Source organism: Haliotis cracherodii, unplaced genomic scaffold, assembly GCF_022045235.1.
Source record: "Haliotis cracherodii isolate W230 unplaced genomic scaffold, xgHalCrac1.p SCAF_22, whole genome shotgun sequence".
Lineage (NCBI taxonomy): Eukaryota > Metazoa > Mollusca > Gastropoda > Lepetellida > Haliotidae > Haliotis > Haliotis cracherodii.
The window spans coordinates 1,907,379-1,934,855 of NW_027266278.1; the positions used below are offsets into that span (position 1 = coordinate 1,907,379).

Below are 27,477 nucleotides of genomic sequence, written 5' to 3' on the forward strand. Positions count from 1 at the left end.
AAAGTAATTTGACAATACCGTGATTTCACAGAATATAATTATCGAGATCATCTTTCCTAACATCCCCCAGTCGTTTTTAACTACCTCCTCTTCCACAGGAGTTCCTTGTCCTGCTCCGACAGATCTGACAGAGGGTCTTTGCTGATGATGTCTTCCAGCATCTTCCGGTCCCGCTCCAACTCTTGCTTTGTGTCGATCTGAAACAGGATCTACAGTCAATCCTCTGAAGCTGAGGGGGTAAAACAAGGACAGGCAGAGACACAGGGCAGTGTCAGGTGTGCGAGGAGGTAAAACAAGGACTGGCAGAGATACAGGGCAGTGTAATGTGTGTGAGGGGGTAAAACAAGGACTGGCAGAGATACAGGGCAGTGTCAGGTGTCTGAGGGGGTAAAACAAGGACTGGCAGAGATACAGGGCAGTGTCAGGTGTGTGAGGGGGTAAAACAAGGACTGGCAGAGACACAGGGCAGTGTCAGGTGTGTGAGGGGGTAAAACAAGGACTGGTAGAGACACAGGGCAGTGTCAGGTGTGCGAGGGGGTAAAACAAGGACTGGCAGAGATACAGGGCAGTGTCAGGTGTCTGAGGGGGTAAAACAGGGACTGGCAGAGTTACACGGCAGTGTAATGTGTGCGAGCGGCTAAAACAAGGACTGGCAGAGACACAGGGCAGTGTCAGGTGTGTGAGGGGGTAAAACAAGGACTGGCAGAGACACAGGGCAGTGTAATGTGTGTGAGGGGGTAAAACAAGGACAGGCAGAGATACAGGACAGTGTCAGGTGTGTGAGGGGGTAAAACAAGGACAGGCAGAGATACAGGGCAGTGTCAGGTGTGTGAGGGGGTAAAACAAGGACTGGCAGAGATACAGGACAGTGTCAGGTGTCTGAGGGGGTAAAACAGGGACTGGCAGAGATACAGGACAGTGTCAGGTGTCCGAAGGGGTAAAACAAGGACTGGCAGAGATACAGAGCAGTGTCAGGTGTGTGAGGGGGTAAAACAAGGACAGGCAGAGATACAGGGCAGTGTCAGGTGTCTGAGGGGGTAAAACAGGGACTGGCAGAGATACAGGACAGTGTCAGGTGTGTGAGGGGGTAAAACAAGGACAGGCAGAGATACAGGGCAGTGTCAGGTGTGTGAGGGGGTAAAACAAGGACAGGCAGAGATACAGGGCAGTGTCAGGTGTGTGAGGGGGTAAAACAAGGACAGGCAGAGATACAGGGCAGTGTCAGGTGTGTGAGGGGGTAAAACAGGGACTGGCAGAGATACAGGGCACTGTCAGGTGTGTGAGGGGGTAAAACAGGGACTGGCAGAGATACAGGACAGTGTCAGGTGTCCGAAGGGGTAAAACAAGGACTGGCAGAGATACAGAGCAGTGTCAGGTGTGTGAGGGGGTAAAACAAGGACTGGCAGAGACACAGGGCAGTGTCAGGTGTGCGAGGGGGTAAAACAAGGACTGGCAGAGATACAGGGCAGTGTCAGGTGTGCGAGGGGGTAAAACAAGGACTGGCAGAGACACAGGGCAGTGTCAGGTGTGTGAGGGGGTAAAACAAGGACAGGCAGAGATACAGGGCAGTGTCAGGTGTCTGAGGGGGTAAAACAGGGACTGGCAGAGATACAGGACAGTGTCAGGTGTCCGAAGGGGTAAAACAAGGACTGGCAGAGATACAGAGCAGTGTCAGGTGTCCGAAGGGGTAAAACAAGGACAGGCAGAGATACAGAGCAGTGTCAGGTGTGTGAGGGGGTAAAACAAGGACAGGCAGAGACACAGGGCAGTGTCAGGTGTGTGAGGGGGTAAAACAAGGACTGGCAGAGATACAGGGCAGTGTCAGGTGTGCGAGGGGGTAAAACAAGGACTGGCAGAGACACAGGGCAGTGTCAGGTGTGTGAGGGGGTAAAACAAGGACAGGCAGAGATACAGGGCAGTGTCAGGTGTCTGAGGGGGTAAAACAGGGACTGGCAGAGATACAGGACAGTGTCAGGTGTCCGAAGGGGTAAAACAGGGACAGGCAGAGATACAGAGCAGTGTCAGGTGTGTGAGCGGGTAAAACAAGGACTGGCAGAGATACAGGGCAGTGTCAGGTGTGTGAGGGGGTAAAACAAGGACAGGCAGAGATACAGAGCAGTGTCAGGTGTCCGAAGGGGTACAACAAGGACAGGCAGAGATACAGGGCAGTGTCAGGTGTGTGAGGGGGTAAAACAAGGACAGGCAGAGATACAGGGCAGTGTCAGGTGTGTGAGGGGGTAAAACAAGGACAGGCAGAGATACAGGGCAGTGTCAGGTGTGTGAGGGGGTAAAACAAGGACAGGCAGAGATACAGGGCAGTGTCAGGTGTGTGAGGGGGTAAAACAAGGACAGGCAGAGATACAGGGCAGTGTCAGGTGTGTGAGGGGGTAAAACAAGGACAGGCATAGATACAGGGCAGTGTCAGGTGTGTGAGGGGGTAAAACAAGGACTGGCAGAGATACAAGGCACTGTCAGGTGTGTGAGGGGGTAAAACAAGGACTGGCAGAGATACAGGGCACTGTCAGGTGTGTGAGGGGGTAAAACAAGGACAGGCAGAGATACAAGGCACTGTCAGGTGTGTGAGGGGGTAAAACAAGGACAGGCAGAGATACAGGGCAGTGTCAGGTGTGTGAGGGGGTAAAACAAGGACTGGCAGAGATACAGGGCAGTGTCAGGTGTGTGAGGGGGTAAAACAAGGACTGGCAGAGATACAGGGCAGTGTCAGGTGTGTGAGGGGGTAAAACAAGGACTGGCAGAGATACAAGGCACTGTCAGGTGTGTGAGGGGGTAAAACAAGGACAGGCAGAGATACAGGGCAGTGTCAGGTGTGTGAGGGGGTAAAACAAGGACTGGCAGAGATACAGGGCAGTGTCAGGTGTGCGAGGGGGTAAAACAAGGACAGGCAGAGATACAGGGCAGTGTCAGGTGTGTGAGGGGGTAAAACAAGGACTGGCAGAGATACAAGGCACTGTCAGGTGTGTGAGGGGGTAAAACAAGGACAGGCAGAGATACAAGGCACTGTCAGGTGTGTGAGGGGGTAAAACAAGGACAGGCAGAGATACAGGGCAGTGTCAGGTGTGTGAGGGGGTAAAACAAGGACAGGCAGAGACACAGGGCAGTGTCAGGTGTGCGAGGGGGTAAAACAAGGACTGGCAGAGATACAGGACAGTGTCAGGTGTGTGAGGGGGTAAAACAAGGACTGGCAGAGATACAGGGCAGTGTCAAGTGTGCGAGGGGGTAAAACAAGGACTGGCAGAGATACAGGGCAGTGTCAAGTGTGTGAGGGGGTAAAGCAAGGACAGGCAGAGATACAGGGCAGTGTCAGGTGTCTGAGGGGGTAAAACAAGGACTGGCAGAGATACAGGGCAGTGTCAGGTGTGTAAGGGGTAAAACAAGGACTGGCAGAGATACAGGGCAGTGTCAGGTGTGTGAGGGGGTAAAACAAGGACTGGCAGAGATACAAGGCACTGTCAGGTGTGTGAGGGGGTAAAACAAGGACAGGCAGAGATACAAGGCACTGTCAGGTGTGTGAGGGGGTAAAACAAGGACAGGCAGAGATACAGGGCAGTGTCAAGTGTGTGAGGGGGTAAAACAAGGACAGGCAGAGATACAGGGCAGTGTCAGGTGTGTGAGGGGGTAAAACAAGGACTGGCAGAGATACAGGGCAGTGTCAGGTGTGTGAGGGGGTAAAACAAGGACTGGCAGAGATACAGGGCAGTGTCAGGTGTGTGAGGGGGTAAAACAAGGACTGGCAGAGATACAAGGCACTGTCAGGTGTGTGAGGGGGTAAAACAAGGACAGGCAGAGATACAAGGCACTGTCAGGTGTGTGAGGGGGTAAAACAAGGACAGGCAGAGATACAGGGCAGTGTCAGGTGTGCGAGGGGGTAAAACAAGGACTGGCAGAGATACAGGGCAGTGTCAGGTGTGTGAGGGGGTAAAACAAGGACTGGCAGAGATACAAGGCACTGTCAGGTGTGTGAGGGGGTAAAACAAGGACAGGCAGAGATACAAGGCACTGTCAGGTGTGTGAGGGGGGTAAAACAAGGACAGGCAGAGATACAGGGCAGTGTCAGGTGTGTGAGGGGGTAAAACAAGGACTGGCAGAGACACAGGGCAGTGTCAGGTGTGTGAGGGGGTAAAACAAGGACTGGCAGAGACACAGGGCAGTGTCAGGTGTGCGAGGGGGTAAAACAAGGACAGGCAGAGACACAGGGCAGTGTCAGGTGTGTGAGGGGGTAAAACAAGGACTGGCAGAGATACAGGGCAGTGTCAGGTGTGCGAGGGGGTAAAACAAGGACTGGCAGAGACACAGGGCAGTGTCAGGTGTGCGAGGGGGTAAAACAAGGACTGGCAGAGATACAGGGCAGTGTCAGGTGTGTGAGGGGGTAAAACAAGGACTGGCAGAGATACAGGGCAGTGTCAAGTGTGTGAGGGGGTAAAACAAGGACTGGCAGAGATACAGGGCAGTGTCAAGTGTCTGAGGGGGTAAAACAAGGACAGGCAGAGATACAGGGCAGTGTCAGGTGTGTGAGGGGGTAAAACAAGGACTGGCAAAGATACAGGGCAGTGTCAAGTGTCTGAGGGGGTAAAACAAGGACTGGCAGAGATACAGGGCAGTGTCAGGTGTGTGAGGGGGTAAAACAAGGACTGGCAGAGATACAGGGCAGTGTCAGGTGTGTGAGGGGGTAAAACAAGGACTGGCAGAGATACAGGGCAGTGTCAGGTGTGTGAGGGGGTAAAACAAGGACTGGCAGAGATACAGGGCAGTGTCAGGTGTCTGAGGGGGTAAAACAAGGACTGGCAGAGATACAGGGCAGTGTCAGGTGTGCAAGGGGGTATCCATGTTCCATCTGCAGCATGGTATCTCTCATGGTAGCACAATAAATCTGGCATTAGTCTGGACAAGCACAAGCAGCCAGCCAGCCACCCACACCCATGCATGTGCATGCACATCACTATAGAAGTGCAATAATCTTGAAAGCGACATTACACCTTATTTCACCTCTCCAAATGCGAAAAAAACTGACATCATGAAGATCGATCTACGCAAATGGGATACGATGGCAGCAAGCCTGACCACCCGATCCCGTTAGGCGCCTCTTACAGCAAGCATGGGTTGCTGAAGATTGTCTGATTAGCATGGTTACAGGTGAAAGTCGTCTCCTCACCTGACTGTAGGTATCCCGGTGTGTGATGTGGTTGGCCAGCTGTTCAAAGTGGGAGTCTGGAGGGTACCGCACGGGATGGCTGAACCGGTCAAACTCCAGCTCCAGACAAGGACAATCTTTGTCTGGGTTCGAGCCTGGAACAGGTGGGGTGGGTTACAGATTTCAACATCAGAGACAATTCCACTGTTTAGACATACACAAACATTTCTCCAAGAGAAGGGGCTGAACAGGTATATTTTTCATTTTACATCACACATTTTTTTCAATAATTATTTTTCCAGTAATTTTTTGCAGATAAGGTGGAACCACAAATATGACCAGGGCTTCACACATTATATTCCTGTGGGAATCAAACCCAGGTTTTCATCTTGACAAGTGGACACCTTAACCACAGGGCTACCCAAGCCCCCGGTCAGCAACTAGAAGATATCCTCATGTATATTCCTTGCATGCCTATGCCTGCATGCCACATTGTCTTAGATAGGACAAAACAGCTATCTTATCTATGAAAATGTCAATAGTATCTAAACTGAAAAATCTTTAATGTTAAAAAATCACTTTCTGTGTAAAGTTTTAAAACTAAAGTATTTGAACATGTTTCCGTTAAAACCCCACTGAAAACACTGTAGTATTATCTGTAAATATATGTACAGATATAGGATTTACATATCCGGTACCAGCTCAACAAATCCTGCACCTGTCTTCGTGTGATGTCCTAGTTGGTTCAGACAACCTCCTGAAGCCAGTGGGTTCAGACAACAAACTTGAAGCCAAAGGGTTCAGACAAGAAACCTACTGAAGCCAGTGGGTTCAGACAACAAACCTACTGAAGCCAGTGGGTTCAGACAACAAACTTACTGAAGCCACAGGGTTCAGACAACAAACCTACTGAAGCCAGTGGGTTCAGACAACAAGCTTACTGAAGCCAGTGGGTTCAGACAACACACCTACTGAAGCCAGTGGGTTCAGACAACAAACCTACTGAAGCCAGTGGGTTCAGACAACAAACCTACTGAAGCCAGTGGGTTCAGACAACAAACCTACTGAAGCCAGTGGGTTCAGACAACAAGCTTACTGAAGCCAGTGGGTTCAGACAACAAACCTACTGAAGCCAGTGGGTTCAGACAACAAACCTACTGAAGCCAGTGGGTTCAGACAACAAACTTACTGAAGCCAGTGGGTTCAGACAACAAACTTACTGAAGCCAGTGGGTTCAGACAACAAACTTACTGAAGCCAGTGGGTTCAGACAACAAACCTACTGAAGCCAGTGGGTTCAGACAACAAACTTAATGAAGCCACAGGGTTCAGACAAAAAACTGACTGAAGCCAGTGGGTTCAGACAAAACACCTACTGAAGCCAGTGGATTCAGACAACAAACTTACTGAAGCCAGTGGGTTCAGACAACAAACCTACTGAAGCCAGTGGGTTCAGACAACAAACTTACTGAAGCCACAGGGTTCAGACAACAAACTTACTGAAGCCAGTGGGTTCAGACGACAAACTTACTGAAGCCAGTGGGTTCAGACAACAAACTTACTGAAGCCAGTGGGTTCAGACAACAAACCTACTGAAGCCAGTGGGTTCAGACAACAAACTTAATGAAGCCACAGGGTTCAGACAAAAAACTTACTGAAGCCAGTGGGTTCAGACAAAACACCTACTGAAGCCAGTGAATTCAGACAACAAACTTACTGAAGCCAGTGGGTTCAGACAACAAACCTACTGAAGCCAGTGGGTTCAGATAAGAAACCTACTGAAGCCAGTGGGTTCAGACAAGAAACCTACTGAAGCCATCGGGTTCAGACAAGAAACCTACTGAAGCCATTAACCTGAGACAGCATTCCAGAGATGGAAGCATCTCCCTGCACTGACCTGGTGATCCGATGGGGTTAACCAGGTCGTCCATTCCCTGGGGCATGGGCCACAGGTGGAGACTGATCTTCTCTGACAGGAGGCGGTCGTTGAAGTCAAACATCTGCAAGTTACCCCACGCCAGCGCATAGTGGACCTGTTGGAATAAAGAATGCCCAGTTGCTTCAGACACAAGAATAGACACAATAAATGTGAGTCAACCCACTGATGTATCATCCATCCCAGGTCTTCAGTTTGAAAAGTAAACACTTAATATCCACAAGGATAGGCAATTAATTGAGTGAGTGTGTTAGTATGGTTTTACGTTGCTTATAGCCATATACCAGAAATATCACGGTGGGGGACACCAGAAATGGGCTCCACACACTGTACCCATGTGGGGAATTGAACCCGGGTCTTCAGCGTGACAAGCAAGTGAGTGAGTGAGTGAGTGTCGGGATAGATGCTGCTTTGAACAGTATTTCAGTTATATCACAGCATTTCAGCTTAATGTGGGAGGAAAGCCCGAAATGATGCAGTCTCAGACATTTACCACTTTGGTGAAACCCACGAGCACAGGTATGATAAATAACAATGAAATATGTGTACTGGTTGGCAACAAGGAAGTCACAAGGCTGAAGCTGTTCATCTAGAAATAGCCTAGGGCAGTTCTCCTAGTGATATTAATAGCCTAGGGCAGTTCTTCTAGTAATATTAATAACCTAGGCAAGTTCTTCTTGTAATAACCTAGGGCAGTTCTTCTAGTAATAGCCTAGGGCAGTTCTTCGAGTAATATTGATAACCTAGGGCAGTTCTCCTAGTGATATTGATAACCAGGGCAGTTCTCCTAGTGATATTAATAGCCTAGGGCAGTTCTTCTAGTAATATTTATAACCTAGGGCAGTTCTTCTAGTAATAACCTAGGGCAGTTCTTCTAGTAATAGCCTAGGCCAGTTCTCATAGTAATATTAATAACCTAGGCAAGTTCTTCTAGTAATAACCTAGGAGAGTTCTTCTAGTAATAGCCTGGGGCAGTTCTCATAGTAATATTAACTCACCTAGGCAAGTTCTTCTAGTAATAACCTAGGGCAGTTCTTCTGGTAATAATCTCGGCCAGTTCTTCTAGTAATCACCTTGGCCAGTTCTAGTAATAACCTGGGCTAGTTCTTCTAGTAATAACCTAGGCAAGTTCTTCTAGTAATAACCTAGGCCAGTTCTTCTAGTAATAACCTTGGCCAGTTCTAGTAACAACCTCGGCTATGTTCTTCTAGTAATAACATAGGCAAGTTCTTCTAGTAATAGCCTAAAGCAGTTCTTCTAGTAATAACCTAGGCAAGTTCTCCTAGTAAAAACCCAGGGAAGTTCTTCTAGTAATAACCTTGGCCAGTTCTAGTAACAACCTTGGCTAGTTCTTCTAGTAATAGCCTAGGGCAGTTCTTCTAGTAATAACCTAGGCCAGTTCTTCTAGTAATAACCAAGGCAAATTCTAGTAATAACCTCGGCAAGTTCTTCTAGTAATAACCTCGGCCAGTTCTTCTAGTAATAGCCTAGGCAAGTTCTTCTAGTAATAACCTAGGCAAGTTCTTCTAGTAATAACCTAGGGCAGTTCTTCTAGTAATAACCTTGGCCAGTTCTAGTAACAACCTCGGCTAGTTCTTCTAGTTATAACCTAGGCAAGTTCTTCTAGTAATAGCCTAGGGCAGTTCTTCTAGTAATAACCTAGGCCAGTTCTTCTGGTATAACCTATGGCAGTTCTTCTAGTAATAACCTCAGCCAGTTCTAGTAATAACCTCGGCAAGTTCTTCTAGTAATAACCTCAGCCAGTTCTTCTAGTAATAGCCTAGGCAAGTTTTTCTAGTAATAACCTCAGCTAGTTCTTCTAGTTATTGCCTAGGACAGTTTTTCTATTAATAACCTAGGCCAGTTCTTCTGGTACGACTCGAGGCCAGTTCTTCACTCCAACCACAAAATAATCAGATGTTTGGATATTTCATAATTTAAACTTAATCTTTATAACAATCCTACTTTTTTGTTCTTCCTCTTGGAGACGGAGCATATAGAGAGACAGAGACGAGCACTGCGAGGAATATCTGGGATCGGCAGGAACTCCAGCCACTGGTCCCAGCGTGGATTAGTCGAGTCCACCTGCTGGGTGTTCCGGGCCTCACAAAGAGGCTCCGTCCCGTGATACACACACGCCTTCACGTAAATCTGAAGGAAGAAGAAAACAGAAGATAATAATGATGAGGACTCTCCTTCACATGAAATACCACTGAAACAGGGACGGCAATACAGATCGACTGGTACTCCAATCTCTAGCCTGAATGTCATTGTACAAGTGTTCCTACATTCCTTCTGAGTGAGTGAGTGAGTGAGTGAGTGAGTGAGTGAGTGAGTGAGTGAGTGAGTGAGTGAGGTTTTACGTTGCTTATAGCAATATGCCAGAAATATCACGGTGGGGGACAGAAATGGGCTTCACACAATGTAACCATGTGGGGAATCGAACCCGGGTCTTCAGCAAGACGAATGAACGCATTAACCACTAGGCTACCCAACTGTATCTCCTCCTTGAATACAGGCCCAGGAGGTTCATAAAACTGAAGACAGCTAGGGAATGAGTTTGCACAATGACTCAATGTTTGGAATTTAAAACTATATCTCAACTGAACATGCATCATTTGTTTGTTTGTTTGTTGTTTAACGCTGCAGTCAGCAATGCTCCAGCTATATGACAACTGTCTGTCAATAATCAAGTCTGGACCAGACAATCCTCCTGTGATTGACATCATGAGCATCGATCCACGTAATTGGGATACGATGACATGCATCAACCATGTCAGTGAGCCTGACCATCCGATCCCGTTAGTCGCCTCTTACGACAAGCACAGTCGCCTTTTACAACAAGCATGGGTTGCTGAAGACCTATTCTACCCCGGATCTTCACGGGTCAAACATGCATCATGCCGCCACCTGAACATGATGATTTGGTGCAAGTAGACAGGTGTTTTGTTTTGTGACCATTATGCTGAGTAACTTGATCGACACAGCGCAAGTAGACAGGTGTTTTGTTTTGTGACCATTATGCTGAGTAACTTGATCGACACAGTGCAAGTAGACAGGTGTTTTGTTTTGTGACCATTATGCTGAGTAACTTGATTGACACTGTGCAAGTAGACAGGTGTTTTGTTTAGTGACCATTATGCTGAAATACTTGATTGACACTGTGCAAGTAGACAGGTGTTTTGTTTTATGACCATTATGCTGAAATACTTGATTGACACTGTGCAAGTAGACAGGTGTTTTGTGACCATTATGCTGAGTAACTTGATTGACACTGTGCAAGTAGACAGGTGTTTTGTTTTATGACCATTATGCTGAAATACTTGATTGACACTGTGCACGTAGACAGGTGTTTTGTGACCATTATGCTGAAATACTTGATTGACACTGTGCAAGTAGACAGGTGTTTTGTTTTATGACCATTATGCTGAAATACTTGATTGGCACTGTGCAAGTAGACAGGTGTTTTGTTTTGTGACCATTATGCTGAGTAACTTGATTGACACTGTGCAAGTAGACAGGTGTTTTGTTTAGTGACCATTATGCTGAAATACTTGATTGACACTGTGCAAGTAGACAGGTGTTTTGTTTAGTGACCGTTATGCTGAAATACTTGATTGACACTGTGCAAGTAGACAGGTGCTTTGTTTAATGACCATTATGCTGAAATACTTGATTGACACTGTGCAAGTAGACAGGTGTTTTGTTTTATGACCATTATGCTGAAATACTTGATTGACACTGCAAGTAGACAGGTGTTCTGTTTTATGACCATTATGCTGAAATACTTGATTGACACTGTGCAAGTAGACAGGTGTTTTGTTTTATGACCATTATGCTGAAATACTTGATTGACACTGTGCAAGTAGACAGGTGTTTTGTTTTATGACCATTATGCTGAAATACTTGATTGGCACTGTGCAAGTAGACAGGTGTTTTGTTTTATGACCATTATGCTGAAATACTTGATTGACACTGTGCAAGTAGACAGGTGTTTTGTTTTATGACCATTATGCTGAAATACTTGATTGACACTGTGCAAGTAGACAGGTGTTTTGTTTTATGACCATTATGCTGAAATACTTGATTGACACTGTGCAAGTAGACAGGTGTTTTGTTTTATGACCATTATGCTGAAATACTTGATTGACACTGTGCAAGTAGACAGGTGTTTTGTGACCATTATGCTGAAATACTTGATTGACACTGTGCAAGTAGACAGGTGTTTTGTTTTATGACCATTATGCTGAAATACTTGATTAACACTGTGCAAGTAGACAGGTGTTTTGTTTTATGACCATTATGCTGAAATACTTGATTGACACTGTGCAAGTAGACAGGTGTTATGTTTTGTGACCATTATGCTGAGTAACTTGATTGACACTGTGCAAGTAGACAGGTGTTTTGTTTTATGACCATTATGCTGAAATACTTGATTGACACTGTGCAAGTAGACAGGTGTTTTGTGACCATTATGCTGAGTAACTTGATTGACACTGTGCAAGTAGACAGGTGTTTTGTTTTATGACCATTATGCTGAAATACTTGATTGGCACTGTGCAAGTAGACAGGTGTTTTGTTTTATGACCATTATGCTGAAATACTTGATCGACACAGTGCAAGTAGACAGGTGTTTTGTTTTATGACCATTATGCTGAAATACTTGATTGACACTGTGCAAGTAGAAAGGTGTTTTGTTTTATGACCATTATGCTGAAATACTTGATTGACACTGTGCATGTAGTAGACAGGTATTTTGTTTTGTGACCATTATGCTGAAATACTTGATTGACACTGTGCAAGTAGACAGGTGTTTTGTTTTATGACCATTATGCTGAAATACTTGATTGACACTGTGCAAGTAGACAGGTGTTTTGTGACCATTATGCTGAAATACTTGATTGACACTGTGCAAGTAGACAGGTGTTATGTTTTGTGACCATTATGCTGAAATACTTGATTGACACTGTGCAAGTAGACAGGTGTTATGTTTTATGACCATTATGCTGAAATACTTGATTGACACTGTGCAAGTAGACAGGTGTTTTGTGACCATTATGCTGAAATACTTGATTGACACTGTGCAAGTAGACAGGTGTTATGTTTTGTGACCATTATGCTGAAATACTTGATTGACACTGTGCAAGTAGACAGGTGTTTTGTTTTGTGACCATTATGCTGAAATACTTGATTGACACTGTGCAAGTAGACAGGTGTTTTGTTTTATGACCATTATGCTGAAATACTTGATCGACACAGTGCAAGTAGACAGGTGTTTTGTTTTATAACCATTATGCTGAAATACTTAATTGACACTGTGCAAGTAGAAAGGTGTTTTGTTTTATGACCATTATGCTGAAATACTTGATTGACACTGTGCATGTAGTAGACAGGTGTTTTGTTTTGTGACCATTATGCTGAAATACTTGATTGACACTGTGCAAGTAGACAGGTGTTTTGTTTTATGACCATTATGCTGAAATACTTGATTGACACTGTGCATGTAGTAGACAGGTGTTTTGTTTTGTGACCATTATGCTGAAATACTTGATTGACACTGTGCAAGTAGACAGGTGTTTTGTTTTATGACCATTATGCTGAAATACTTGATTGACACTGTGCATGTAGTAGACAGGTGTTTTGTTTTGTGACCATGATGCTGAAATACTTGATTGACACTGTGCAAGTAGACAGGTGTTTTGTTTTATGACCATTATGCTGAAATACTTGATTGACACTGTGCAAGTAGACAGGTGTTTTGTGACCATTATGCTGAAATACTTGATTGACACTGTGCAAGTAGACAGGTGGTATGTTTTGTGACCATTATGCTGAAATACTTGATTGACACTGTGCAAGTAGACAGGTGGTATGTTTTGTGACCATTATGCTGAAATACTTGATTGACACTGTCCAAGAAGACAGGTGTTTTGTTTTATGACCATTATGCTGAGTAACTTGATTGACACTGTGCAAGTAGACAGCTGTTTCTACACGTTTAATGGTTGCAAAAACAAAATGACTACTAAATTACTGCTTATTGCCATGAACACACTGACTAACATCTTGGCAAGGCTCTAACTTTTATCTGGGGTGGTGGGGTAGCCTTGTGGTTAAAGCATTCTCTCATCACACCAAAGGCCTGGGTTTGATTCCCACACGGGTACAATGTGTCCCCCGCCATGATATTGCTGGAATATTGCTAAGATCGGTGTTAAACCCAACTCACTCACTCACTCACTCCAAGCCTTATCTTCACGGTAAGACATTCTTAGCCTCATCTGGGCAGAGAAAATTGTAAACAAGATCTGGGGATAGAATTTCAGTAGATGAGCTGACACAACATCCGCCGTACCTTGCCGAGCTCCTTGACGTTCACATACGTGGCACAGTTCATCTTAATCCTGAGCATGGCCTGAACGTCCCAGAGGGACACGGTCTGCTGGTTGTTGATCTCATTCAGAGCCTGAATACCTGAAAAAACAAAAACAAGGGAGGTAACTCTCTATGTTGGGACATGTAAAGCAGGGCCTGTCAATCAAAAGAATTGTGACAGTTCTTAATTTGATTATTATGAATAGTGAGTGAGTGAGTGAGTGAGTGAGTGAGTGAGTGAGTGAGTGTGGTTTTACGCCGTACTTAGCAATATTCAAGCCATATCACGGCAGGGGATGCAAGATATCAGACTCACACACTGTACATGTGGGGAATCGGACAGGGCCATGACAAGTGAATGCTACCTAACTGTCTCTTGATTATTACGAAAAACATCAAATAACATGAATTAGTGAGTGAATATGGTTTTACGCCGCCTTTAGCAATATTCCAGCAATATCACGGCGGGGGACACCAGTAATGGGCTTCACACATTGTACCCATGTCGGGAATCGAACCCGGGTCTTCGGTGTGATGAGCGAACGCCTTAACCACTAGGCTACCCGACCGCCCCTCAAATAACATGAATACACACACCCTCACAATTATTATTAGCATTATTATTGGTCACGGTTTGCCTAGTCTTGGTTCAAACTTGGATGTTACACTAAATATGGTAAACTTACAACCACACAACTTCTGAATGTCTCCTCACACAGTCACACTTATTTCACAAATGGCGACGTACCTCGTACGGAATATGACGGAAGGAAGAACTCGTTCTCGTGCAGCGAGTCGAACACACTCTCCTTCAGCAACAGCATCAGCTGCGGGATCCTCTCGTTGGCGATGCACTCACGGATCGGCTGCCGAAAACACATAATTTTGTAGAATTTTCCTATTCGGAATATTCTATAAGTAATACGTTACCACTGTTATACCGAGGCTGTTGTCTCCCACAACTGCTGCTATAGCGAAATCTACCACAGAGATCTCAATTACCTCATGCAGCACGTGCGTAGCCACCTAGCTGCCATGTGACACCCTTCACTCTTGTCTCCTGCGAGAGCAAGTGCTCGGGGGACGGACGGGCGGGCAGCAGCCCAGTGGTAACGTATTACTTATAGAATATTCCGAATAGGAAAATTCTACAAATTACATTAAGTAATACGTTACCACTGTTATACCGAGGCTGACTACCACAGTAGGCGGTGGGGAGCACCTACAACCCGAATCCTGACTGCTAGCGTTCCTTCCGACCAGCGGAAGTAAACACCAAGGCGGAAGCACTCGATGCGCATGCACCTAGCTAGGCGTTACCCTATAGGAATACCAAAGCACTGTCAAGCGCATACCGTAAGGCTCAATCGTCATTGCCAAAACGATTGGTGACTCCAAACGGCCCCACTGGATAGGTATTTCATCGCCGCAGCGGATGAGAACACTGTATCCGCGTGAGCTTAATCTTAGATCAGGTTAAACAGTCGAAAAGAGGGAAATTAATTTCCTTCAGACCGTATATCCCAGAGCAAGCCTACTTAAAGTATGCATTAGGCGCGTGACCTAATTCCAGTATTCGTAAGCATGTATCACAAGGTTGGAATACACGACAGACAATTAAATGAATAATTGTCAAAATACAAATAAGGATAAAACACACAAAAAGCCGCCTCACCTGTGGTGTGAGTGCGCTGGTTTGCAGGACCCCCACTCCTGTACCCACGGCGTGGGAACATTGGAGACGACCCAGATTGACCACCGTGCAAGGACTGACGACTGCGGAGTTTGGAATTGCGCTGGACACACCCCCTAGATGACCGCTTGTGCCGCGATCAGCGGCCCAAGACGGTGCACCCCCTCCACGTCTTCATCAGAAACCTTTCTGAGGTAATGATTGGCAAAAACCGAGTCAGAACGCCAGTAACAACCTCGTAATATTCTGTGAACAGAGATATTCGAGTGTAGGGCAAATGTTGCCGCTAGCGCCCTGATCTCGTGCGGGTTTGACCCCGCTACCGGTAACCCCCGAGACCGGTACGCCAGATTGATGACAGAACGAAGCCACAACGCAATCGAGTTGCGAGTTATGTCAACCGTGCGATTAGGGTTACACGATATGAACAGACGGTCACGCCCTTGTCTACGTTCATTCGAAGCCTTAAGATAATACTTAAGGGCCCTAACCGGACACAGCGCTCTGTCCTCAGTATCAGCAGGATGTAAGATTTCTTTGAGGGATCTTACAGTGAATTCTCTCTCCGTTTGCCCGACTCTCTGATTCTTGGCGACGAAGCCCATGAGCAGGCCCAGGCGGACCGCTCCTTCGTCACCCCTATCGAATCGTACCTTGGCGACATCGAGTGCATGAATTTCGGATACACGTGCCGCCGTGGCAAAGGAGAGGAGAAATGCTGTTTTCCAAGTCACATGCCGGAACGAAGCACTATGCAAGGGTTCATACGGAGCTTCCGTAAGTGATTGCAACACTAGGGAAAGATCCCAGGCCGGTGCCCGAAGGCGGCCCTTCTTAAGATCGTGCTGTTTGAAACCCTTGATAATACCCCGTATCACCGGCTCTTTGGAGAGACTGGTACCCATAGCAACGTCCCGTACCGTAGCAACGGACGAAACATAGTTGGCAATGGAACCCCCGGAGAGTTTCCGGGTCTCTCGCAAGTGAGACATGAAACGAGCAATATCCTGCACAGATACCTTATCTGGCGAAGGAATGTGATGTTTACAACACCACTTCGTGAAAATAACCCAACGTGCATTATACACCTTCTGGGTAGAATCACGATGCATACTAACGTATGCCCGAGACGCCCGGCGAGAAAAACCTTTACTCCTCAGACGCTCGGTGACAACATCCACGCGTGCAGATTGAACTGCCCTGCGTTTGGATGAAACTGACGGGTGTGAGGGTGGATCAAGAGATCCGGTCTCACAGGCAGTGGGAGTGGCGACTGCGTGACCTGGGTCAGCAAGTCGGGGGTACCACGATCTGTTCGGCCACATGGGCGCGATCAGTAACATTCGACAGCGAACTCCTCGAAGCCGGCTTAGAATGTGTGGTATCAACGCTGTCGGCGGGTAAGCATAAGCGTCCAAGCCCGTCCAGTCTAACGCGAGAGCATCGTGATCGATGGCCCTCGGGTCCGGGACTGGTGATACAAACAACGGGAGTTGATTGTTGAACCGTGTTGCGAACAGGTCGACCATCGGACGACCCAAACGTTCGCACAGCCACTGAAACACTACTGGGTTCAGCATCCACTCTGTGGGGCTCGGATCCTGAGGCCTCGATAGAGCATCGGCCAGTACGTTCCGCACACCTGGGATGTGACGGGCGCGTATCTGGCACGGGACACTGTCCACCAGAGCGTAAAACTCGAACGTGAGATCGAGTAGCGAGTGACTGTGGGTTCCCCCCAGTTTGTTCACATAGGACACTACCGTCGTGTTGTCGGTCGCCAGCATGAGCCGGGCGTCGACGAGACGATGCTTCCAGTGATTGACTGCGTTGATCACTGCCTTGAACTCGAGACAATTGATGTGAAGACCTAGTTCGTCTACGCACCACAGCCCCGAGCTCACCTCCCCCTCTAGATGGGCGCCCCAGCCCACTAGAGAGGCGTCTGTATACAGGTTCAACGTGGCCCGGTAGGGCCGCATAGAGACTCCTGATAAGACATTGTAAGGGAGCGTCCACCACTCCAGATGCGGTCGGAGCCGATCCGGGAGGGCGACGGTCGCACTGTTCACCTCCGTTGCTAACAACTGGATTAAAAACCGTTGCAGCGGGCGGAGTTGGAGACGACCCCGTTCGGTGCAGTCCTGGGCTGATACAAGTAGCCCTAACAGCTGTTCCCAAAAGTGAACAGTCTGTTGCACCGCTAAGACTTTGGCAATCATCGCCTGAATTTTGTGCCACCGGTCTGGGGGGACAAATAGGCGATGGGACACCGTGTTGAACCGACCTCCGATGAACTGCAAGTTCTGAGAAGGGGTTAACTCGCTCTTGGGGAGATTGACAATCCACCCCAATTGCTCCAAGAGCCGACGTGCGAAAACGAGATGGCGTGACAGGGTGTCCGTCATTCGATTTGCTACTAGCGAGTCGTCCAGGTACGCGAAGTACCGGACACCCCTCCGGTGGAGGAACCCCACTATGGGGGTGGTTAACCGGGTGAACAGCCAGGGAGCGGATGAAAGACCGAATGGGAGTACAACCCACTCGTAGTGCCTGCCTTGAAAGACAAACCTGAGATACTTGTGATGATCCGAGTGAATCGGAACATGCAGATAAGCATCCTTCAGGTCGATCGAAGCTAGCCAGTCGGCCGGCATGATCAGTGCTTTCAGGTCCGTCAAGCTCAACATTCTGAACTTGGGCGGCTTGCGCAGGTAGAACTCGTTGAACGATTTCAAGTTGTGAATCATTCTGAGTTCGGCACTGTCCTTCTTGGGAACGAGAAATATCCTGGAGTAAAACCCCGGTGTTATTTCTGGTAGAGCTAACTCCCGAACTGCCCTCTTCTCCACCAACCTGCCGATGGCATCGGCGAGGAAGGGAAGATCGGTTTCCGAATAGAAACCTGCCGACGGGGCAACGGTGAGCGGCGGATTCGCTTTGAGATCGAGCCGATAGCCGTACCGAATCGTGTTGACCACCCACGGGTCGTCGAACACTTGTTCCCAATTCTCCCAATAAGTCTGGAGTCTGGCTCCCACTGGGGACAGAGAGGGGGGCCGGACGGGCTGCGGCAGGCGCAACTGTCCAGGGCCAAGTGACTCGGGTTCGCCTACGGGCCAACCGAAGTTGGCGCTGTCGGCATACGAACCCCTCCAATGAGAGTCACCTGGAGGGGCCCTTGCCGTCCTTAGACGACTTGGGCTTCCCCCAGTTCCCCTTCTTCCCGCGAAAGGGCTGCTGAGAACCCTTACCGGAGCCCTCAGAGCGGGGCTTCTTCCCGGAGGAAGAAGGACCCGACCCCTTAGGCCTGCCGGACGCAGCATCCTGGGGCGCGCTCCGCTTCGGAGCGGCACCCAGGCGCCTATGCAAGGACCCCACAAGATCCAGTGTGTGCCGAGAGGCATCGGCAGACACAGCGGCCTGTTGTTCCTTCAGAACCCCAGGGATCTTGTTATTAAACAGGGTCCGAGCAGACCAAGGCTGCGAAAGGAGCACCTCCTGATTGGCAGCGTCCAACCCTGAAGCAGCCAGATACGACTGGCGCCGAAGAAAATGGCACGTGCCGGAAACAAAGGCCGAAGCCCCGGCAACGTACTCCAGGGAAGCATTCAAACCGAGCAAGCAGTTGTAAATGCGCTGGTCTCGGTCCGTAGGAGAACCTTCGACCAGACTGGCCGCTGCAGCCAGGTATGTGTCTCCGTGAGACAATGCCAGCATGGAGTGTCGAGCGAGGGTGTCCAGCTGTTGCAAGGTACCTTGTGGTACCGTGGCAACCGGTGGGGCACGGACCCCCAAACGCTCCACATGGGCTTCCGCAGAAGGACCAGCCTCGGGAAAGGCAAGGTCATGTACTGGGAAAGACCCTTTTCTCCACGACGGGGGAGGTAACGGGAGACCCCGACCGGAGGCAGCCGTGAAGGCCTTCTCCAAAGAAGGCTTAATCCCGCGCAGCAAGGTTGATGCCGGGAAAGCCTTGTCGGACGTCTCGTCGTATACCTCGGAGGAACCCACGGAACCGTGGATTCCCCGCGGTATCGGCAGGGGCTTTGGCATGTCCTCGAAGAGGTCATACACCATGGCCACGCGGTCCTTAACCGATAGCGGAAGCAACGGTTCGGGGGAAGGACCGGTAACCACGGCAGCCGCCGCCGTACCGGTGGACCCCGCGTCCGAACCCGCGGCCACCGAAGAGGCCGGGGACGGAACAGCCAGCGGCCTATCTTGCGATAAGGCCGCCAGCTTGGAGTCCACAAGTTTCGACAACAATGCGGCGACGGAATCCCCAGACAGCCCGAGGGCCGCAAGGGGATCCGCCGCAGCCGAGGAGGTGGTACCCGCACGGGGACCCCGACCGGACGAACCGGCCACCACATTGGTGGAGACGGACTGTACGTACAGCCGGTACCGCTCAAACTCCGCAGGCCCCAGACCTTCACACAGGGTGCACCGGGTGTCCCCGCAAGGAACCCTGCACCGCGGGCAACGATCGTGGGGATCCCGGGACGACAAAAACTTTCTGCACACCCCACAACTCCGAGGAGCAGGGGTAGAGGGGGTGGATACTGGGGACATATCCATGTCAGACATTGATTGTTTGCTATAAACAAAGAACAAAACATGGTTACAACGCACGCACCACAATGATTCACAAACGAGCATTTTCACAAGAAAATAAACGAGCAATGTGAACATATAACATACACATATAACTTTTATTAAAGAAATAAGTTATGTTAACCCCCAAAACATACAAGAACAGGGGAAACGTAAAACACAACGTGCATACGCGAACCCCGCAAGTATATAGAAAAAAGGGCGGGAAAAATTTTCCGTTTGGCGGGAAAATTATAACCAAGCGTAGCTACCGCAACGCCCCATAAAAGCACAGTTTATTAGAGAATAAACTATAATAAATATCACCAAATCTTCAGGAACGCTTCAGCAGGAGAAAACACGTCTTGCTTAGCAGACGAAAGAGACAAGAGTGAAGGGTGTCACATGGCAGCTAGGTGGCTACGCACGTGCTGCATGAGGTAATTGAGATCTCTGTGGTAGATTTCGCTATAGCAGCAGTTGTGGGAGACAACAGCCTCGGTATAACAGTGGTAACGTATTACTTAATGTAATAAATCAGTTTTCGCCATCACACACCTCAATGTCTTTAACCACTATCCTGAAGGCCGAGTCTAGGAAACTTATTCCGGTCTTGTATCTGTCGATGCTAGTGCATATACTTAAGCCAAATACAACTCTAACATAGCACATGCAGGGATGTGAGCAGGTTTTCCCCAAAAAAAGAGGAAAAGTCTAGCGGGGTTATCCAGAACTTTTTAAAACATTTGATTGCATTTTAAGCAATTTTGTGCAGTTTGATTGCAAAAGTCAACAAGTCAAATAAACAAGATGACAGATGCAGTAAAATTTCGAAGTTAAATCAGTACTTTTAAAAACTCAGGCATAGCTTACGCACACCTGGCTACCCGGCAGGTCTGGGAGCAATACTGCCATAAACTTCAACCCCCATCCCCCAGACACAAGAACAACTGTCACAAGTGTGCAATGTCTGACCCTTTTCCCATGCTGAAGCATATTGAGGACTACTGTTTTAAAAAACGCGATTTTCCGCGTTTCCGCGGAGATTTCACATCCCTGCACATGCATTGCTAAGATATTTGTTGGGTCTATGGTGAAGATTCAAAACGCTTTGGCAGAAACTGCAAGAGGACAGTTTTCACGTGCCTACACACTGTCAACTGACCTTATACTGGCTGATGGGACAGTCCTCCAGGAAGAACTGGTCGCACCCACACACTTTGAGAACGTAGGCGTGACTGTACTCCTCGATACACCGCTGCGTGTGCTCCTTGGACATCATCATCAACCGACTTCGTCGACGGATGGTTTCCGCGATCACGTCCGTTGGTGATGCATTGTGGGCAACCTTCACGCTGTACTTGGACCTGTTATTGTCCTCGGCCACTACCCACACACAGATTATCACAGAGTTATCTGAAAATGAAGACGGAGGCTGTGACTCACTGGAGTGGTGGCATAAAGCTGCCAAGATCTGTCATAATGTCCCCTTATAGTATTCAGGTTTTTATCCCTGCCACTAAACTCAACTAAATGCAGTTGGAGAAGGAAAAATTATTGCTCAAATTTGTCAGAGATATACAAGTTACCTCCACAAACATTATGTATAACATTGTTTGTGTGAGTGAGTATGGTTTTACGCCACTTTTAGCAATATTCCAGCAATATCACGGCGGGGGAGACCAGAAATGGGTTGCACACATTGTACCCATGTCGGGAATCGAACCCGGGTCTTCGGCGTGGCGAGCGAACGCTTTACCCACTAGGCTACCCGACCGCCCCAACATGAATTGGGAAATTTGTAATCCCAATCTGGGAATTTTTGCAAACATTTGCTGAACATGCATAATACTTGGGCCAATTATCAGCCTCTGAACAGGTGTAGATAAATCCCTGCTATCTCACATCCTTTCATTGTCCTGATCCCAACACCCTCACCAGCACACTTGTTCCCGACCATCTTTACTTGCGTAATTACACCACATACAATTTGAAGTGACTAATGTTTTAAAATTTGGAAGAACATCTAACAGTAACAATGCACATATTGTGGCCGTATCATCAATGACACGTTCCTGTAATTCAAGTGAAGGATAAGAGTCTTTGGTATGAACATGATAAATAGTGGACGTCATCCTATTGTTCTCCGGCGGGATTAAATCTCATAAACAGGGATGCTATAATATCCACGGGATTTTAGCTTACAAGTTAGCTTACAACTAGGCTACAGAGGTGCTGATGAATCACAATGATCTTAAGAATGTCCTTTTCAAGCACCGTAAGGCAGCAACAGATATTTAACACCCGTTTCCTGAGGTTCATGGAAACTATGTTTGAAACATAAAAATATTGATAAATGTTCTTCTAAGTATCTCTTTTCGGTTTATAAGTTAGATAAAACCCTTCCCCTCGGTTTTATCCTGCAGATGCGGGTTTTAAATATCATAAAAACCCTTGGACGTGCTTTAACGCCATACTCCAGCTATATTCCAGCTATATGACAACAGTCTTTAGCTAATAGTCTTGACCAGATAATCCAGAGATTGACATCAGCATCGATCTACGCAATTGGGATACAATGACATGCATTAACCAAGTCAACATGCCTGACCACCTGATCAAGTTTGTCGCCACCTGTGTTTGTCTACACATGCTAAACAAGTGGAATGAATGGGGTGGTCTGACTCAGGGACTTCACTCAATGAGTTCCATCATACCATGGTATCAACCACTGGATTGTCAGGTCCAGACTTGAATATGGCAGTGGAACGTTAAACAACAAACAAAACATCATATACCATGTATACTCACCATCACCAAATTTTTTGAGTTTTTCAGTTAGATGTGGAGGCAGCATTTCATTTGATTCAATATCCGGAGGATATGCATACATCGCTCGACTAAGTATGTTGTCCTTCTCTCGCTGGTCGATCGTCTCCTTGCACACTCCCAGAATGTTCCGTCGAAATGTCATCACTTCTAGATCTTTCATCTCATTGAATTCATTCACAGGTTTACCAATCAACATGCCTGAAAATTGCAAGAAAAATTAGCATTTCAGAATAAAGGCAACATAGTGCTTTATCATCCTTACCTTTTACAAACAGACAGTACATAGTGCTTTAGCATCCTTACCTTTTACAAACAGACAGTACATAGTGCTTTAGCATCCTTACCTGTTACAAACAGACAGTACATAGTGCTTTAGCATCCTTACCTTTTACAAACAGAGAGTACATAGTGCTTTAGCATTCATACCTTTTACAAACAGACAGTACATAGTGCTTTAGCATCCTTACCTGTTACAAACAGACAGTACATTGTGCTTTAGCATCCATACCTTTTACAAACAGAGAGTACATAGTGCTTTAGCATTCATACCGTTCACAAACAGACAGTACATAGTACTTTAGCATCCATACCTTTTACAAACAGACAGTACATAGTGCTTTAGCATCCTTACCTTTTACAAACAGACAGTACATAGTGCTTTAGCATCCATACCTTTTACAAACAGACAGTACATAGTGCTTTAGCATCCTTACCTTTTACAAACAGACAGTACATAGTGCTTTAGCATCTTTACCTTTTACAAACAGACAGTACATAGTGCTTTAGCATCCTTACCTTTTACAAACAGACAGTACATAGTGCTTTAGCATCCTTACCTTTTACAAACAGACAGTACATAGTGCTTTAGCATCCTTACCTTTTACAAACAGACAGTACATAGTACTTTAGCATCCATACCTTTTACAAACAGACAGTACATAGTGCTTTAGCATCCATACCTTTTACAAACAGACAGTACATAGTGCTTTAGCATCCATACCTTTTACAAACAGACAGTACATAGTGCTTTATCATCCTTACCTTTTACAAACAGACAGTACATAGTGCTTTAGCATCTTTACCTTTTACAAACAGACAGTACATAGTGCTTTAGCATCCTTACCTTTTACAAACAGACAGTACATAGTGCTTTAGCATCCTTACCTTTTACAAACAGACAGTACATAGTGCTTTAGCATCCTTACCTTTTACAAACAGACAGTACATAGTGCTTTAGCATCCTTACCTTTTACAAACAGACAGTACATAGTGCTTTAGCATCCATACCTTTTACAAACAGACAGTACATAGTGCTTTAGCATCCATACCTTTTACAAACAGACAGTACATAGTGCTTTATCATCCTTACCTTTTACAAACAGACAGTACATAGTGCTTTAGCATCTTTACCTTTTACAAACAGACAGTACATAGTGCTTTAGCATCCTTACCTTTTACAAACAGACAGTACATAGTGCTTTAGCATCCTTACCTTTTACAAACAGACAGTACATAGTGCTTTAGCATCCTTACCTTTTACAAACAGACAGTACATAGTGCTTTAGCATCCATACCTTTCACAAACAGACAGTACATAGTGCTTTATCATCCTTACCTTTTACAAACAGACAGTACATAGTGCTTTAGCATCCTTACCTTTCACAAACAGACAGTACATAGTGCTTTAGCATCCATAACTTTTACAAACAGACAGTACATAGTGCTTTAGCATCCATACCTTTTACAAACAGACAGTACATAGTGCTTTAGCATCTTTACCTTTTACAAACAGACAGTACATAGTGCTTTAGCATCCATACCTTTTACAAACAGAGAGTACATAGTGCTTTAGCATCATTACCTTTTACAAACAGATAGTACATAGTGCTTTAGCATCCATACCTTTTACAAACAGACAGCACATAGTGCTTTAGCATCCATACCTTTTACAAACAGAGAGTACATAGTGCTTTAGCATCCTTACCTTTCACTAACAGACAGTACATAGTGCTTTAGCATCCTTACCTTTCACAAACAGACAGTACATAGTGCTTTAGTATCCTTACCTTTCACAAACAGACAGTACATAGTGCTTTAGCATCCTTACCTTTTACAAACAGAGAGTACATAGTGCTTTAGCATCCTTACCTTTTACAAACAGACAGTACATAGTGCTTTAGCATCCATACCTTTTACAAACAGACAGAACTGGAACGTATAGACAGTTGAAACAGACTATAGCCCATGCCCCGATACCCAGGAGTTATCCCCCTTGGCCCCTAGGAGCATCCCTCCATGATGGTCCAGAAGGAGATAGGCTTTGGTAACCCTGCGCTTGTGTCAAGCCACGTTCTCTTGCGGCTCCCGCTAGAGGAACCTCCTTGGCAGGGGACTCAGGGTGTTGGTCCTTCCTGGGGGACCGGCACTGTGAGTAAAATGAAGAACCACGTCCAAAGAAACTAGGGCTCTTGTAGAAATAGGAATCCTGGCCAGGAAAAACAACGATAAAAACAGATTTAACTGCTGTATAATCTCTCAACTCATTGCGAGGTCACATTGGCCCTGACCTAGCCCCGAAAAGACCTGAAAAATCGTCGTACGGGTCTCAGACTTTGCCAGACGAGTTTTTAGGTCACCTGACCGACCATAAGCCCAAAAATTTTCGATTTGGAGCAAGGACAGTTGAGGCAGTACTGGAGTGAGGGGGCTTGGTGGAGGAACTGGCGCTGCTGAAATGGTGGAGAGCAAAGACCATGCGGGACAGATGGGAAGAAACAAACGCGGGAGGGAAGTCCCCACTAGCAAGCACACGATGTCGTCCACAGCTGGAGAGGCGGCGACAATGGATGGTCAAACAGAAAGAAGAGCAAAAGCATCAACTAAGGAGAACGAGAAGTGGGATCCCAACTGGTCATGTGGCAGGAGAAACCACGTCGAGTCAGGATCAAACGGTCCGTCTGTGGGGCAAACGCCCAGTCCTGGCGAAGTGCAGGGCAAATGATCAGCAACCCCGCTGGGGTCAGGTGTGAAAGAGGAGGTAATGCCACAACGAAGGCCCAAATGGTGACGATCACTAAGGGGATCACTTAGGAAGAGTGTGGTGACTCTGAGGCGCCTGATGCCAAGTGTCATGTCGCCAGAGGCGAAGGAAGGGTCGTGATGATGAGACGATTGGTCCTGGCGCCTGCAATCATGAGCTTGTCAAAACGATGATCTGGAGATTGGACTGATGACAGCTGGCCATCGTCTGGTGACAACTAGCGATAGTCTGGAAACAACTGGCAAACAGATGGCAACAATGCATGCTGAGGTAATCCGGGTGATCGTCAGGTTTCAGGAATGGTGACCGTTTGTGAAAGGTTGGGAAGCTAAAGCACTATGTAGTGTAAGGTAAAACTAGTATAAACACTATGCATAGTGACAAAAATATTTTCTACATATGTTCTTGAATTTTATTATAAGCTTTGAACATTTATATAAAGTACTCAAAACAAATTCAAACACACCCACAATGGAAGACTGGTTATTGAAATACCCCTAGCCATGACAGACTAACTGTAGTCATATGAAAAAAATCAGGCATTCTTTCATTTCTTTTGAGAAGTATACACGATATAAAAAGGACAATCTAACATACCTATTTCATAATTCAACATTTTTTCTTCTCGGTTTCCAATTGGTTCCATGACTTTGAGGGTGGCTTGAAACAACCGCAAGTCACAAAGTCTCCGAGTTTCATCATAAAACTCCTCTCTTTCAGCATCCTGGGTAATTCCTACAAAAATGTACGACTCGGCACTCAGAAGATGACCATGGAGGGGATATTTCTTGGATTCTATCCACAGATCAGTTTTGATTTTCTCAAGAGTTGCGTCCCTGTTGCACAACATCGGTACAATGATGCCGGTCGGCAGGAGACAATCGACGGGCACCTGTGAGGGCATCAAGTGATGCCCCCATAATTCCCCTGAGCTCGGTGGCATCACTGGCACTTGAACCTCAGTCAGGAAAACATATGGATCCTAGGTCCCTGTAATACAAACAAACAAACATGAAACCATGGAAACAGCAACAGTAAGTCAATGCAGTTCCCTTTTAGGACAAGCCATGCTACCTATCTTAAAACAAAAAAGGCCGTCATAAATTAATGGAGATTTTGATCTCCAACCACCCCAATTATCTCACGACCATCAAATTATTTCTCTGTCCAAAAGTATCTACAGATTAAGAAAATCCATTTGAGTGAATCCTTCTTTATGATGAGTATGAGGAGAATACCTCCGCGGTCTAGTGGTTAGAGGAGAATACCTCCGCGGTCTAGTGGACAGAGGAGAATACCTCCGCAGTCTAGTGGACAGAGGAGAATACCTACGCTGTCTAGTGGATATAGGAGAATACCTCCGCGGTCTAGTGGATAGAGGAGAATACCTCCGCAGTTTAGTGGATAGTGTCTGCCCAGAGAGCGGAAGGTCAGTGGTTTGATCCCCTGCCACATCATACCAAGAGACGTTAAATAATGATACTTGTAGTTACCTAAGCTGGGGCTCGGCATTAAGGGAATAAAATGAGGACTGGTCGGTTCGTTGTCAGTATTCTGTGTCTGAGTGGGGAATCCATGTTAAACTGTGGCATGGTATCTCACTAGCACTATAAAACTGGTATTAATTGGGACAAGCAGCTAAATCATTACCTGCATTCCAAGGAAATGTGAAATTGACAGAGGCTTAAATCCAGGACAGGACTAAATCATTTAGATAAACTTTCATTGAGAGCATGAATGGAATTATCAAACTATTAATATTGTGATCTACTACTTAAAAATTCCTATTTGAAATTTGAACAAAAATCGCTTGGTCTCAAAATCTATGCTGCCATTTTCCATCTTGCCATTTATTAT

General features: G+C 46.5%; 2 protein-coding genes across 2 annotated transcripts in view; both read right to left on the reverse strand.

The window, feature by feature from the left end:
- LOC139471325 (phosphatidylinositol 4,5-bisphosphate 3-kinase catalytic subunit alpha isoform-like) overlaps positions 1 to 27,477 on the reverse strand; it is a 44,225-nt gene that overhangs the window by 16,125 nt on the left and 623 nt on the right. The window contains exons 2-10 of the mRNA XM_071253635.1: positions 26,218 to 26,610; positions 22,560 to 22,778; positions 20,914 to 21,164; positions 14,208 to 14,325; positions 13,440 to 13,558; positions 9,050 to 9,235; positions 7,046 to 7,181; positions 5,171 to 5,304; positions 85 to 197 (exon numbers count right to left, since the gene is read on the reverse strand). Of these exons, the coding sequence (XP_071109736.1) occupies positions 85 to 197; positions 5,171 to 5,304; positions 7,046 to 7,181; positions 9,050 to 9,235; positions 13,440 to 13,558; positions 14,208 to 14,325; positions 20,914 to 21,164; positions 22,560 to 22,778; positions 26,218 to 26,563 (1,622 nt within the window). The 5' untranslated portion in view covers positions 26,564 to 26,610. The remainder of the gene's footprint in view (positions 1 to 84; positions 198 to 5,170; positions 5,305 to 7,045; positions 7,182 to 9,049; positions 9,236 to 13,439; positions 13,559 to 14,207; positions 14,326 to 20,913; positions 21,165 to 22,559; positions 22,779 to 26,217; positions 26,611 to 27,477) is intronic.
- On the reverse strand, positions 18,222 to 19,435 carry LOC139471299 (uncharacterized). Its single transcript, XM_071253604.1, has one exon. The coding sequence runs from the start codon at positions 19,230 to 19,232 to the stop codon at positions 18,318 to 18,320; it is 915 nt and encodes a 304-aa protein (XP_071109705.1). The 5' UTR covers positions 19,233 to 19,435; the 3' UTR covers positions 18,222 to 18,317.

Excerpts from the sequence above, each read along its gene's own strand:
- LOC139471299 (XM_071253604.1), bottom strand. The coding sequence starts at position 19,232 with ATGGTGTATGACCTCTTCGAGGACATGCCAAAGCCCCTGCCGATACCG.